The sequence below is a fragment of the Hyla sarda genome, chromosome 6 (assembly GCF_029499605.1).
Source record: "Hyla sarda isolate aHylSar1 chromosome 6, aHylSar1.hap1, whole genome shotgun sequence".
Lineage (NCBI taxonomy): Eukaryota > Metazoa > Chordata > Amphibia > Anura > Hylidae > Hyla > Hyla sarda.
The window spans coordinates 220,843,866-220,857,691 of record NC_079194.1 but is presented as its reverse complement, the minus strand read 5'-3'; the positions used below and the strand labels follow the sequence as shown (position 1 = coordinate 220,857,691).

Genomic DNA, 13,826 nt, shown 5'->3' with positions numbered 1-13,826 from the left:
CCTGTCCTCACTGCACAGAGCCCTGCCTGTCCTCACTGCACAGAGCCCTGCCTGTCCTCACTGCACAGAACCCTGCCTGTCCTCACTGCACAGAGCCCTGCTTGTCCTCACTGCACAGAGCCCTGCCTGTCCTCACTGCACAGAGCCCTGCTTGTCCTCAGTGTACAGAGCCCTGCTTGTCCTCAGTGCCCAGAGCCCTGCTTGTACTCACAGCACAGAGCCCTGCCTGTCCTCACTGCACAGAGCCCTGCTTGCCCTCAGTGTACAGAGCCCTGCTTGTCCTCAGTGTACAGAGCCCTGCTTGTCCTCAGTGTACAGAGCCCTGCTTGTCCTCACTGCACAGTGCCCTGCTTGTCCTCACTGCACAGAGCCCTGCTTGTCCACCCTCACTTTCTGTATTTGGACTCCTCATACACACAGACAATAGCTGTAGGGACAAAAATATACACATTTTTTTTTACTAATGTATATTACAAATATACATATAATGGTATTATCTACGGTATATAAAAAGTTTTTGTTGATGACAGGTTGACTTTAAAGGAAATGTGTTATTACTGTCATCTGCACTAACCTGTCAGTACAGACAGGTAGTGCACATGACACTTATGACAATCATACTTACCTGATCCCATTCTGTGCTCTTGTTCTCCTGCCATCTTCCTCCATATACTCCATTCCTGAGCCGACTTAAAGCATGGGCGGACTTCCTGCTAGCCGCGGGACGTTAGGAAGGTGACGTTAGGAAGCGCCGCCCATGCTCCAAGTTGGCCCTGGAACGGACGATATAGAGGATGATGACAGGAGAACAGGAGCACAGAACGGGTAAGTATGGTTGTCATCAGTGGCACCTGCACTACCTGTCTGTATAAAAACCGATGACAGATTTTCTTTAAACCTAAAGCCAGCAATGTCTATCAATTCCAAGCGATTAGAAAGAAACCCTTAGCAGCAGCAGCTTGGTTAAAGGGAATGCATGGTCAGAAAATTAAATGTATATATTATTTAAAGTGTCACTTTAAAAAACAAAACATTTGACATGTTGTAGAGATATGTCCACAGTTTTCGCTCTCCTCATTTTAGTGATTGGTTGGGGTCTAAACACTCAGGGGGAGATTTATCAAAACCTGTCCAGAAGAAGAGTTGCCCAGTTGCCCATAGCAACCAATCAGCTCGCTTCTTTCATTTTTAACAAGGCCTCTGAAAAATGAAAGAAGCAATCTGATTGGTTGCTATGGGCAACTTTTCCTCTGTACTGGTTTTGATAAATCTCCCCCCAAGACCCCAACCAATCAAAACTTTTGACTTCTCTCTACAAACTGACGTGAATGCAGCCTTTGAGACGACGATATGGTAAGATCCATCTATTGAAGCAGGACACACCCCCAAAGTGGAAACACGCCCTTTTCGAGTCAACTATACACAGTCACATGGAAAACATCGCTCTGCCAGCACTAAACATGGCCGCCTCCTCCTCACTACCCAGCTTGCTTTGCGCAGGTGTCATTTTCAAGTGGAACATTTGAGCGGCAGGTCCCGCCTCCTTTCAAGCAGCGCGGCAGCTCCCGTTCGGGAAACATGGCGGCCTCTGTAGTCCTGGACCGGAGCTTCACGGAACTGAGCGCGGCCGAGCGGGAAGTCAGAAGGAATTTCCGGGATCTGACACTCTCCCCCGGTAATGAGCTTGTCGCACGTGAGGGGGTGTGGAGAACGGGGGCACTTTAAGAGACGCGGGCTAGAGCGGCGGTGCCGTCACATTGTGCCTGTATGTCGGCCCTGTACTCTCCCTGTATCATAGCGCGTGTAATGTAACGTAATGGGAAATAAAACGGCGCCCATCTGTCTTGGCTGCAGGACACGTGCTCTGAAATGTCTCTGGAACAAGAAGTCACATGACGCTCCTTCAGGCTGACATGTCCAGTGCTCTGGAAGTCACTTAAATGTAGTGTTTCCCAAGCAGGGTGCCTCCTGCTGTTGCAAAACTACAACTCCCAGCATGCCCAGATAAATAAGCAAATACAACTCCCAGCAAATAAAGCAGTTTTTCCCAACCAGTGTGGTTCTAGTAGTTTCAAAACTACAACTTCCAGCATGCCCGGACAGCCTTTGGCTGTCCGGGCATGCTGGGAGTTGTAGTTTTGCAACTGCTGAAGCCACACTGATTGGGAAACGCTGCTTTATTTGCTTGAGTAAATGTCTGAATTTGACATTAGGCGTCACAGTTTCGTGTATTGGCGCCATTCGGAACGTCACACAACTTGTATTCAAATGGCGTAGGCAAAGGAGAAATGTGGCGCAGCCACTAAGCTCCACCAATGGGATTTCACACTTTCTTACAACACTTATGGAAAATTTGTCAGTGTCAGAAGAAACGTGACCAATAGGTCACATGACACAACAAGTTGTGCGTTGCTGCAGCCTTGTTGTTTATTTATTGGGGGGAAAACATCATAAATGTCACTTTGGGCTGGTTCACATCTATACCACAGCTGTACATGGGGATATATATGTAAGGCCTCTTTCACACTACCACGGTAGCATGATGGCCGTCGGGGACACCAGGGAAAATAGCGGGAGAAAAAAAATACAGTTTGCGTCATCTTATTCTCCTGCTGATAAACAGTGGTGCCCGACAGACCCCATTGACTATAATGGAGTTTATCGGGACCTGTTGCGCTCTGTCAAAATGATGGGCGTCCAAAAAAATAAAAGTTGGACAGCCGTTCTTGATAGAGCGCAAGAAGCCTTAGTGGTACCTACACGGATGCTGCGGTATTCTTATAGAAGGAGATTTATCAAGCTCTGCAGTAGATTTTTTTTTTTGCGTAAAAAGTTGCAGCGACATTTTGATTTTTGCTTATTCCAAAGCACATTTCTGAAATCTGCTTGTGTAGTCATTTTTTATTTTATTTTTTTTTTACTTTGCAGTGGTCATGTATTTATCAAGGCCGATAGTCACTATTTATGAAGAAAAAAAGTCGCAGCTCCATTTAAAAGTCCCATATGTATTCCAGGTCCCACCTGGCTTACAGAAAGTGCATACGTCTGCAGAAAAGGACATTAAAGGGGTTATCCAGGAAAAAACTTTTTTTTTTTTACATATCAACTGGCTCCAGAAAGTTAAACAGATTTGTAAATTAATTCTATAAAAAAATCTTAATCCTTCCAATACTTATGAGCTGCTGAAGTTGAGTTGTTCTTTTCTGTCTAAGTGCTCTTTGATGACACCTGTCTCGGGAACCACCCAGAGTAGAAGCAAATCCCCATAGCAAACCTCTTCTACTCTGTGCAGTTCCAGAGACAAGCAGAGATGTCAGCAGAGAGCGCTGTTGCCAGACAGAAAAGAACGACTCAACTTCAGCAGCTGATAATTATTGGAAGGATTAAAACATTTTTAATAGAAGTAATTTACAAATCTATTTGAGGCTGGGTTCCCATTATGTTTTCCTCCTTACGGGAGCGCATACGGCAGGGGAGAGCTAAAAACTTTCACTCCCGTATTCCTTTCTATGCGCTCTCGTATGTAATTCATTTCAATTAGCCGATCGCAATGAAACGTTCGGTCAGCTAATTTTTGCCCCATATGCGCTTTTTCCCCGCACCTAAAACCGTGGTCGACGGTACAAAGCGCAAATACACACAGCACACCTTGTTAATTTTAGGACACGTACATGCTGGCATACCCATTACATTTTTAAATTAATGTTGTGTAAAATAGAATAAGGCACAAAATAATTGTGTAAGAATTTTTACAGACTACGTAAATAACCCATATGTGCCACAAAAATTTTTCCTTAAAAAAAACATCCATAGTAATACAGCTTCATGCACATTTTGGGGTTGGGTACCGAGCAGTTTTTTATGGCTTCATTATTGTTTATGTGCCTGTTGGTGCTGCGCTGTCTTTTTTCCTGACGTAAACTCCGGCCTCAGCGCAGCAACGCAAGACCCCTCCCACCATCCTCACAAAATGCGGGCTCAAAATAAAACAAAAAAGCCTCCAGAGTCCGGAAATTCATGGTGCGGCATAGTATGTTTTTAATATCTTTTTTAATTTCTGAGGAAGGTGGATGGGTTGTTGCTGGATAGTTGGAGTGCAGCTATTTAGTGGCAGGCAGGCCAGTCAGGGTGTCACCCGATGCGGTAGCCCCCCCCCCCCCCCCTGGTAATAAAGGGTAGATTAGAACTTCAGCTATTAACATAAGGGAAAACTTTTCTGCTTTAAAAAATGCTTTTGTAAGCGTGTTTCCCGAATTTTGCTTGTGTGTGACTGCTTGATAAGTACCGTATTTTTCGCCGTATAAGACGCACTTTTTCTTCCCCAAAACTGGGGGGGGGGAAAAGTCGGTGCGTCTTATACGGCGAATACACACCTATCGCGGCGGTCCCTGCGGCCATCAACGGCCGGGACCCGCGGCTAATACAGGACATCACCGATCGCGGTGATGCCCTGTATTAACCCTTCAGACGCGGCAATCAAAGCTGACCATCGCATCTGAAGGGAAAGTGACACTAACCCGGCTGTTCAGTCGGGCTGTTCGGGACTGCCGCGATTTCACCACGGCGGTCCCGAACAGCCCGACTGAATAGCCGGGTTAGTGCTTACAGGACACCGGGAGGGACCTTACCTGCCTCCTCGGTGTCTTCTCCATTCAGGGATCCCTTGTATGCCGGCGCTCTCCTTCCTCGTCGTCTCGTACATGCGTCGGCGTGCGTAACGACGTGATGGCGGCGACGGAGAGCGAGGATAGCCGGCCGGCAGCAGAGACGTTCCGGAGCGACGGGGACACGGCGACAGCGATGGAGCGACATCCAGGGCAGCGGTGACGGGTCCGGAGCGGCGGGGACACGTGAGTATTACCTCCTATGCAGTGGTCTTCAATCTGCGGACCTCCAGATGTTGCAAAACTACAACTCCCAGCATGCCCGGACAGCCAACGGCTGTCCGGGCATGCTGGGAGTTGTAGTTTTGCAACATCTGGAGGTCCGCAGGTTAAAGACCACTATTGGGTTCAAAATCTTTATTTTTTTTAATAGATTTTTTATCTATAAATTTGGTGCGTCTTATACGCCGGTGCGTCCTATAGGGCGAAAAATATGGTAGGTTACACGTAAGGAAAAAAAAAATAGATTTCCATATAAAAGCCAAACGTTTGAAAAGAATGCTAAATCTTCTTCATAGACTTCTCTTATGCTTACATAGTCATAAGTATGTCAGTTTTGGCTTCACTTTTTCACCTGTGCTATTGTCTCTGATTTTATTTTAATTTCTTCTGGTTTAGGAAAGTTCTGCATACTACAAAAATCAAATGCAAACGTGTATGTTAAATGTATTAGTGAAGTATGGTGTAGTAAGAGTCTTCCGGTGTATACATTTAGGCTATGTTCACACGGTGGAATTTCCAAAGGGAATCCGGCATAAGTCCATTCGTAAAATTACGTTGTAGCAGAGTTTTCAATGGGATTCTGCTGCATCGTGCACATGGTGGAATTTAGGCTAGGTTCAGACTACGGAATTTCCGCCTGCAATTCTGCTTTGAAATTGCAGGCGGAAATTCTGCTTACTAAAATGTATAGTGTAGTGAATGGGTTTCCGTTCACAAATTCACACTTCGGAATTTGTGAAGCAGAATTTGTGAACGGAAAATCTGCTTGGAAATTTCCGCCTGAAGAAAGGCGTTGCTCTTTCTTCAGGTGGAAATCTGCGCAGAACACGTTGCAGTCTATTAGAGACTGCAGTGTCCGCGCAGTCCTAGCGCCGACTGATTCAGTCAGCGCTGGTCGCACTCGGAATCTCCGGGCAGAAAATTTCTGCCCGGAGATTCCGTAGTCTGAACCTAGCCTTACACATCAATTCTTTCTGCGGAATCCCCTCAGAAATGCATAGCCATCTACGGGGGTGGCGCATCTCCGAGCGGTCCTAGCGCCGCCATGTTTTGCCGGCACCCGCTGTCTTAGTGTCAGTTCGGAAATTTTACGGATAGACATTCCGTTGTGTGAACAAAGCTATAAGACCTCATTCACATCAGCATTCGGAGCTCCGTTAGATGATTTTGTTATGACGGGACTTTAGCGGAGAAAAAAAATCCTGCATGTTAGTTTATTTTTCCGCTAAAATCTAGTGAAATAACGGACATGAAATGTATTCCCAACGGACCCCATTGGAGTAAATGGGACCAAAACAGAGGAGGAGATTCGTTAAAACCTGTGCAGAGAAAAAGTTGACCAGTTGCTCACAGCAACTAATCAGATCACTTCTTTTATATTTCAAAGGCCTTTTTAAAAACTAAAGAGGTGATCTGATTGGTTGCTATGGGCAGCTGGTCAACTTTTCCTCTGCACTGATTTTGATGAATCTCCCCCAGAGTTCCCAAATGATATAATCAAAGCCTAAAACATATATACATAAATAAAATATAGATATATTTATTTTTGCATTAACCGGTCATACAGGCTTGTAGTGCCTGTCTATCCGTTCCTTTATTCTTGTTTTTCTTCTTATGTAAAGGAAGTCTTTGAGGCATGGGTGGAGCCACGACCAGAGCTCCGGGCACCCCTACGTCATCTTCAGCCGGGGCTCCATCCAGCTCATCCCTATGCATCACCTCCCTACCTGCTCCGCCCAGCTCATCCCTATGCATCACCTCCCTCCCTGCTCCGCCCAGCTCATCCCTATGCATCACCTCCCTCCCTGCTCCGCCCAGCTCATCTCTATGCATCACCTCCCTGCTCCGCCCAGCTCATCCCTATGCATCACCTCCCTCCCTGCTCCGCCCAGCTCATCCCTATGCATCACCTCCCTCCCTGCTCCGCCCAGCTCATCCCTATGCATCACCTCCCTCCCTGCTCCGCCCAGCTCATCCCTATGCATCACCTCCCTACCTGCTCCGCCCAGCTCATCTCTATGCATCACCTCCCTGCTCCGCCCAGCTCATCCCTATGCATCACCTCCCTCCCTGCTTCGCCCAGCTCATCCCTATGCATCACCTCCCTCCCTGCTCCGCCCAGCTCATCCCTATGCATCACCTCCCTCCCTGCTCCGCCCAGCTCATCCCTATGCATCACCTCCCTCCCTGCTCCGCCCCAGCTCATCCCTATGCATCACCTCCCTCCCTGCTCCGCCCCAGCTCATCCCTATGCATCACCTCCCTCCCTGCTCCGCCCCAGCTCATCCCTATGCATCACCTCCCTCCCTGCTCCGCCCCAGCTCATCCCTATGCATCTCCTCCCTCCCTGCTCCGCCCCAGCTCATCCCTATGCATCTCCTCCCTCCCTGCTCCGCCCCAGCTCATCCCTATGCATCTCCTCCCTCCCTGCTCCGCCCCAGCTCATCCCTATGCATCTCCTCCCTCCCTGCTCCGCCCCAGCTCATCCCTATGCATCTCCTCCCTCCCTGCTCCGCCCCAGCTCATCCCTATGCATCTCCTCCCTCCCTGCTCCGCCCCAGCTCATCCCTATGCATCACCTCCCTCCCTGCTCCGCCCCAGCTCATCCCTATGCATCACCTCCCTCCCTGCTCCGCCCAGCTCATCCCTATGCATCACCTCCCTCCCTGCTCCGCCCAGCTCATCCCTATGCATCACCTCCCTCCCTGCTCCGCCCAGCTCATCCCTATGCATCACCTCCCTCCCTGCTCCGCCCAGCTCATCCCTATGCATCACCTCCCTCCCTGCTCCGCCCAGCTCATCCCTATGCATCACCTCCCTCCCTGCTCCGCCCCAGCTCATCCCTATGCATCACCTCCCTCCCAGCTCCGCCCCAGCTCATCCCTATGCATCACCTCCCTCCCTGCTCCGCCCCAGCTCATCCCTATGCATCTCCTCCCTCCCTGCTCCGCCCAGCTCCTCCCTATGCATCTCCTCCCTCCCTGCTCCGCCCAGCTCCTCCCTATGCATCACCTCCCTCCCTGCTCCGCCCAGCTCATCCCTATGCATCACCTCCCTCCCTGCTCCGCCCAGCTCATCCCTATGCATCACCTCCCTCCCTGCTCCGCCCAGCTCATCCCTATGCATCACCTCCCTCCCTGCTCCGCCCAGCTCATCCCTATGCATCACCTCCCTCCCTGCTCCGCCCCAGCTCATCCCTATGCATCACCTCCCTCCCTGCTCCGCCCAGCTCATCCCTATGCATCACCTCCCTCCCTGCTCCGCCCCCGCACATCCGCCTATGCCCCAAATACTTCATTTATATAAGAAGAAAAACAAGAATAACGGGGAAATGGCTGGACATTTCGGGACACGGTAGGCATTGTTTTGATCAGTATCCACCCGCACTACAAGCCTGTATGACAGGTTAGTGCAGGTGATACTGATGACAGATTTCCTTTGAGTGCATTCACACCATGTTTTGGGGATACGGCAGCCAGATCCAGCGGGATAGTCAGCTCATTTTTGAACCGAATCAGTTTTATTGCCTCACTAAAACCGTGGCATACCATGGTTTATAGTCCGGCAACAAAACAGTGTACAGCCTGAAAATGAGCCAACAGAAGTCACTATCTGACTAATTCAAATGAATAGGGTGCGGTGGGGATACGGCAGTGGTCGGTTTTTAAATTCTTCCGCTGGATCTCGAAAACGTAGTGTGAATGCACCCTAAAATGGATGGTATACAAACGTATACCACAAAAAAAAGTATAGGATAAAAACGTTTGCAATGATGAGCCAAATTTGTCTTGTTTTGGTACAGATGTGAACGTTACAGTCATAGCATGTGTCAACTTATTTCTCCACCAGAAGACGTATTGGACATATATTACAAACGCCTCTGAAAAATAAGTGATCTGATTATTTGATATGGGCAATTGGTCAGCTTTTCCTCTGCTCAGGTTTTCACAAATCATCCCCTTAACCTTTGTTACGCATAGCAACCAATCACAGCTCTGCTTTAATTTTACTAGAGCAATATGAGAAATGAAAGCTGAGCTGTGATTGGTTGCTATGAGAAAAGCACACCAGTTTTTGTATGCCTCAAATTGAGTTTGACAGTCACCGTGACAACAAACATCCATCCTGGCTATTTCCCTAGGTAACATGTTAGGATTGAAGATAGAGGGAGTTTGGTCACATTAAAGGGGTGCTCTGCTGCTCAGCGTTTGGAATAAACTGAACATTGGCGCCGGGAGCTCGTGACCTTACAGATTGCGTAGACCCTTGGGCACAGCACAGAGACTTCTGGCCGATAATGTGATTAGCGACCCTTTCCTTAGACTCACTTACTTATAAGGCTGCATTCACACCACATTTTGTACATATAGATGCCGGATCCGGCGGGGAGAGGGGCAAACCGTGCGCTCCCGTACCCCGCCCGGATCAGCCCGTGACTCCATTTACTTTAACCCCTTAAGGACCAAGGACGTACCGGTACGTCCTTGGTCCTGCTCTTCTGATATAACGCGGGGTTACACAGTAACCCCGCGTCATATCATGGCGGGCCCGGCGTCATAGTGAAGCCGGGACCCGCCTCTAATAGCGCGCAGCGCCGATCGCGGCGCCGCGCGCTATTAACCCTTTAGCCGCGCGCTCAAAGCTGAGCCGCGCGGCTAAAAGTGAAAGTGAAAGTTCCCGGCTAGCTCAGTCGGGCTGTTCGGGATAGCCGCGGCTAATCGCGGCATCCCGAACAGCTGACAGGACAGCGGGAGGGCCCCTACCTGCCTCCTCGCTGTCCGATCGCCGAATGACTGCTCAGTGCCTGAGATCCAGGCATGAGCAGTCATCCGGCAGAATCGTTGATCACTGGTTTCTTATGAGAAACCAGTGATCAACATAGAAGATCAGTGTGTGCAGTGTTATAGGTCCCTATGGGACCTATAACACTGCAAAAAAAAAGTGAAAAAAAAAAGTGAATAAACATCATTTAACTCCTCCCCTATTAAAAGTTTGAATCACCCCCCTTTTCCAATAAAAAAAAAAACACAGTGTAAATAAAAATAAAAATAAACATATGTGGTATCACCGCGTGCGGAAATGTCCGAATTATAAAAATATATCATTAATTAAACCGCTCGGTCAATGGCGTGCGCGCAAAAAAATTCCAAAGTCCAAAATAGTGCATTTTTGGTCACTTTTTATATCATTTAAAAATGAATAAAAAGTGATCAATAAGTCCTATCAATGCAAAAATGGTACCGTTAAAAACTTCAGATCACGGCGCAAAAAATGAGCGCTCATACCGCCCTATACACAGAAAAATAAAAAAGTTATAGGGGTCAGAAGATGACAATTTTAAACATATTAATTTTCCTGCATGTAGTTATGATTTTTTCCAGAAGTCCGACAAAATCAAACCTATATAAGTAGGGTATCATTTTAATCGTATGGACCTACAGAATACATATCAGGTGTCATTTTTACCGAAAAATGTACTACGTAGAAACGGAAGCCCCCAAAAGTTACAAAACAGCGTTTTTTTTTCAATTTTGTCGCACAATGATTTTTTTTCCCGCTTCACCATAGATTTTTGGGCAAAATGACTAACGTCATTACAAAGTAGAATTGGTGGCGCAAAAAATAAGCCATCATATGGATTTTTAGGTGTAAATTTGAAAGAGTTATGATTTTTTAAAGGCAAGGAGCAAAAAACGAAAATGCAAAAACGGAAAAACCTCCGGTCCTTAAGGGGTTAATGATCCGACCGGAGTCAAACGGTGACTGTGGTCGGCTCGGTTTTGACCTGTATGCGGTTTTGGACCGGACCTAAAACCGTAGTATAGAATGAGACCCTGTGCGATCTCAACTTTTGACATGTCTGAGCAACATGTCAAAGTTTAGTTGAATGACAGTAATGCTTTAAATAGAAATGTCCTTTTAACAGACTGGATATACCGTGATTGATCCCACAGGACCCCTACGGTCCAGAGAATTTGTTCCCAAGAACAAAATTAAAAAGCAAAAGTCGATTCTGTGTCACTCACTATAATGGAGGATGACAGTTCACATACAGTCACCTTAACTGGTCTAAGGGTGGGAGAACCTGAAAAAATTCTGTGGGATTACTGTATCACAGGAAGGGATGTCCCGATACCATTTTTTTAAGAATGAGTACCGATACTTTAATTCTGGTACTCGCCGATACCAAGTAAGAATACTTTTATTTTAAAGGGAATCTGACACCAGGGTGACGCCGTTTCTGTCGCTGCTTACTGTGCTGATATGTGGGTCCTTGTTGTGTACAATGGAAGCGGCTGCTGTAGTATGAGCCAAGATTTCTCTCTTCTCCATTGGACAGAACAGGGAATTTGCATTGGCGGCAAAACCAATGTCTCGAGCTATTGTGAGCAGCGGTAGAAACTGGGTCACCTGCATCTACATATAAATTCAAGTTAGTGCAGGTGACTCTGCTGTAAGATTGTCTTTAATAGTAGGTAGTATCCCCTTGTAGGTAGTATAGATAGTTGCAGACATTAGTAGCAGCCCCCCCTTGTAGACAGGGCCCCCCCCTTGTAGACAGGCCCCCCCCCCTTGTAGACAGGGCCCCCCCCCCTTGTAGACAGGGCCCCCCCCCTTGTAGACAGGGCCCCCCCCCTTGTAGACAGGGCCCCCCCCCTTGTAGACAGGGCCCCCCCCCTTGTAGACAGGGCCCCCCCCCCTTGTAGACAGGGCCCCCCCCCCTTGTAGACAGGGCCCCCCCCCTTGTAGACAGGGCCCCCCCCCTTGTAGACAGGGCCCCCCCCCCTTGTAGACAGGGCCCCCCCCCCCTTGTAGACAGGGCCCCCCCCCCCTTGTAGACAGGGCCCCCCCCCCCTTGTAGACAGGGCCTCCCCCCCTTGTAGACAGGGCCTCCCCCCCTTGTAGACAGGGCCCCCCCTCCTTGTAAACAGGGCCCCCCCCCCCTTGTAGACAGGGCCCCCCCCTCCTTGTAAACAGGGCCCCCCCCCCTTGTAGACAGCGGGCCCCCCCTCCTTGTAGACAGTGGGCCCCCTCCTTGTAGACAGGGAGCAGTGTCCCCCCTTGTAGACAGCAGGCCAGCCCCTTGTAGACAGCAGGCCACCCCCCCCCCTTGTAGACAGCAGGCCACCCCCCCCCCCCTTGTAGACAGCAGGCCACCCCCCCTTGTAGACAGCAGGCCACCCCCCCCCCCCCCCCCCCCTTATATAGACAGCACTCACCTGCAGCTGTCCTTGGGTGTTGTCGCTCCGCTGTCCTGTTCTCCCAATCGCATCATTGCGTCCTACGGAGGAGCATGTGACACGTCACTCTGCTTCCTCCGTAGCGTTACGCTGGGTGCAGGGAAGGAGTGGTGACGTGTGTCACATGCTCCTCCATAGGACGCAATGATTGCGATCGGGAGAACGGGACAGCGGAGAAAGGGACAACGCCGCACAGCACCAGGTATCGGGCACGGTATCGGGGACATTAAACTAGTCCCTGATACTATGCAAATGCCGAGTATCGGCCCCGATACCGATACTAGTATCGTTATCGGGACATCCCTAATCACAGGCGAAAGAACCCCTCTGTTAAGAAATGCTGTGGAAAGTGAATGATAGTATCAGCCATGAAAATGAGACTTAAAGGGGTACTCTCCGGTGCTTACACATCCATCTTATCTTGCATGCGGCACCCCGTTTGTAATCAGTCCCAGAGCGAACACGCTCCGGGGACTGATTACAAACGGGGTGCTGCGTGCAAGATCCCGGGGGTACCCAGCAGCGGGACTCCTGCGATCAAGCATCCTATCCCCTATCCTTTGGATATGGGATAAGATGTCTAAGCACCGGAGTACCCCTTTTAAAATCTAATTCACATACTGCAGATTTTCTATATGCATATCACCCATGATGCAGATTTTACCTCTCTTAAAGAATGGTGAAATCTGCAGTAAAATCTGTAAACATGCGCTGAAATCTACTGGCAGGTTTGTGGTGGATTTTCACATTTTTATGGTTAGTAAGGTTCACATATAACAGTTTGGTTTGTTTTACACTTACATACTCTGGAAAACCCTCTAAATCTACTTTAATAGAATCATAAGGCTCGGTGTAAAGATGGTAATAAGAATAGACATTGATCTACAGATTTCATATATAATTCTATTAATAGGCTTCGTTCGAATCAGTGTTGTGCTCCATTCAGTAGAGCTCCGATAGCTGTTAGTAAAAACTATGGGACTTGAGCTGAGTAAAATATACTGCACATAGTACATTTTTCTTCTCTAAACTCCTGCGATACAGCGGACACCTAACAGAACCCTGATGGACTCCATTTAGGCTAGGTTCACACTGGAGGATTTCTGCCGGAGATCGAGCCGGCTGCGCTTGGACCGAGCAGACTACATTGCTGCCCCCATAGACTGCAATGCATTTCTGGGTGGATCTTTTGGGAGATTTGCTCAGAAATGCATTGCCATATGTGGGGACAGCAATGTAGTCCGCTCGGTCCTAGTGCCGCCGGCTCGATCTCTGGCAGAAATTCTGCCCAGAAATTCCACAGTGTGAACCTAGCCTTAGAGTCAGTAGACCTGGCGCTGTTCATTGTGCTGCGAGCCGTGTAAGCTCTGTTTGTAATGTCCCCTCCTCATGTGTCCATCATTACTGTCCCCTCATCTTCTCTTGCATCACAGTCATCTCCCCTCATCTCTTCTGGTGTAAGTCAGTGCCCCCTCATCTGTGTCAGTCATTACTGTCCTTTCATCTTCCCACTGTGTGTCAGTCAATAGTGTTCCCTCAGTTATTTAAAAAAACAAAAAACCGCACGCTTCTTTACTCATCTCTTTTCTCACCCTGATTCCCTGTTCTATGTCCGGTGTTCAGTAGCAGATGTCTTTGGATGGCGCTCCAGTGTTTCCTGAGCAGCGAATATCATGACTGCCACGGCCAATTAGCAGCC

General features: G+C 48.6%; 1 protein-coding gene across 1 annotated transcript in view; it reads left to right on the top strand.

Annotated features, from left to right (window-relative positions):
* The first annotated feature begins 1,424 nt into the window (after window positions 1–1,424).
* Window positions 1,425–13,826, top strand: part of NUP160 (nucleoporin 160) — an 89,945-nt gene continuing 77,543 nt past the window's right edge. The window contains exon 1 of the mRNA XM_056526587.1: window positions 1,425–1,675. Within this exon, the coding sequence (XP_056382562.1) occupies window positions 1,579–1,675 (97 nt within the window). The 5' untranslated portion in view covers window positions 1,425–1,578. The remainder of the gene's footprint in view (window positions 1,676–13,826) is intronic.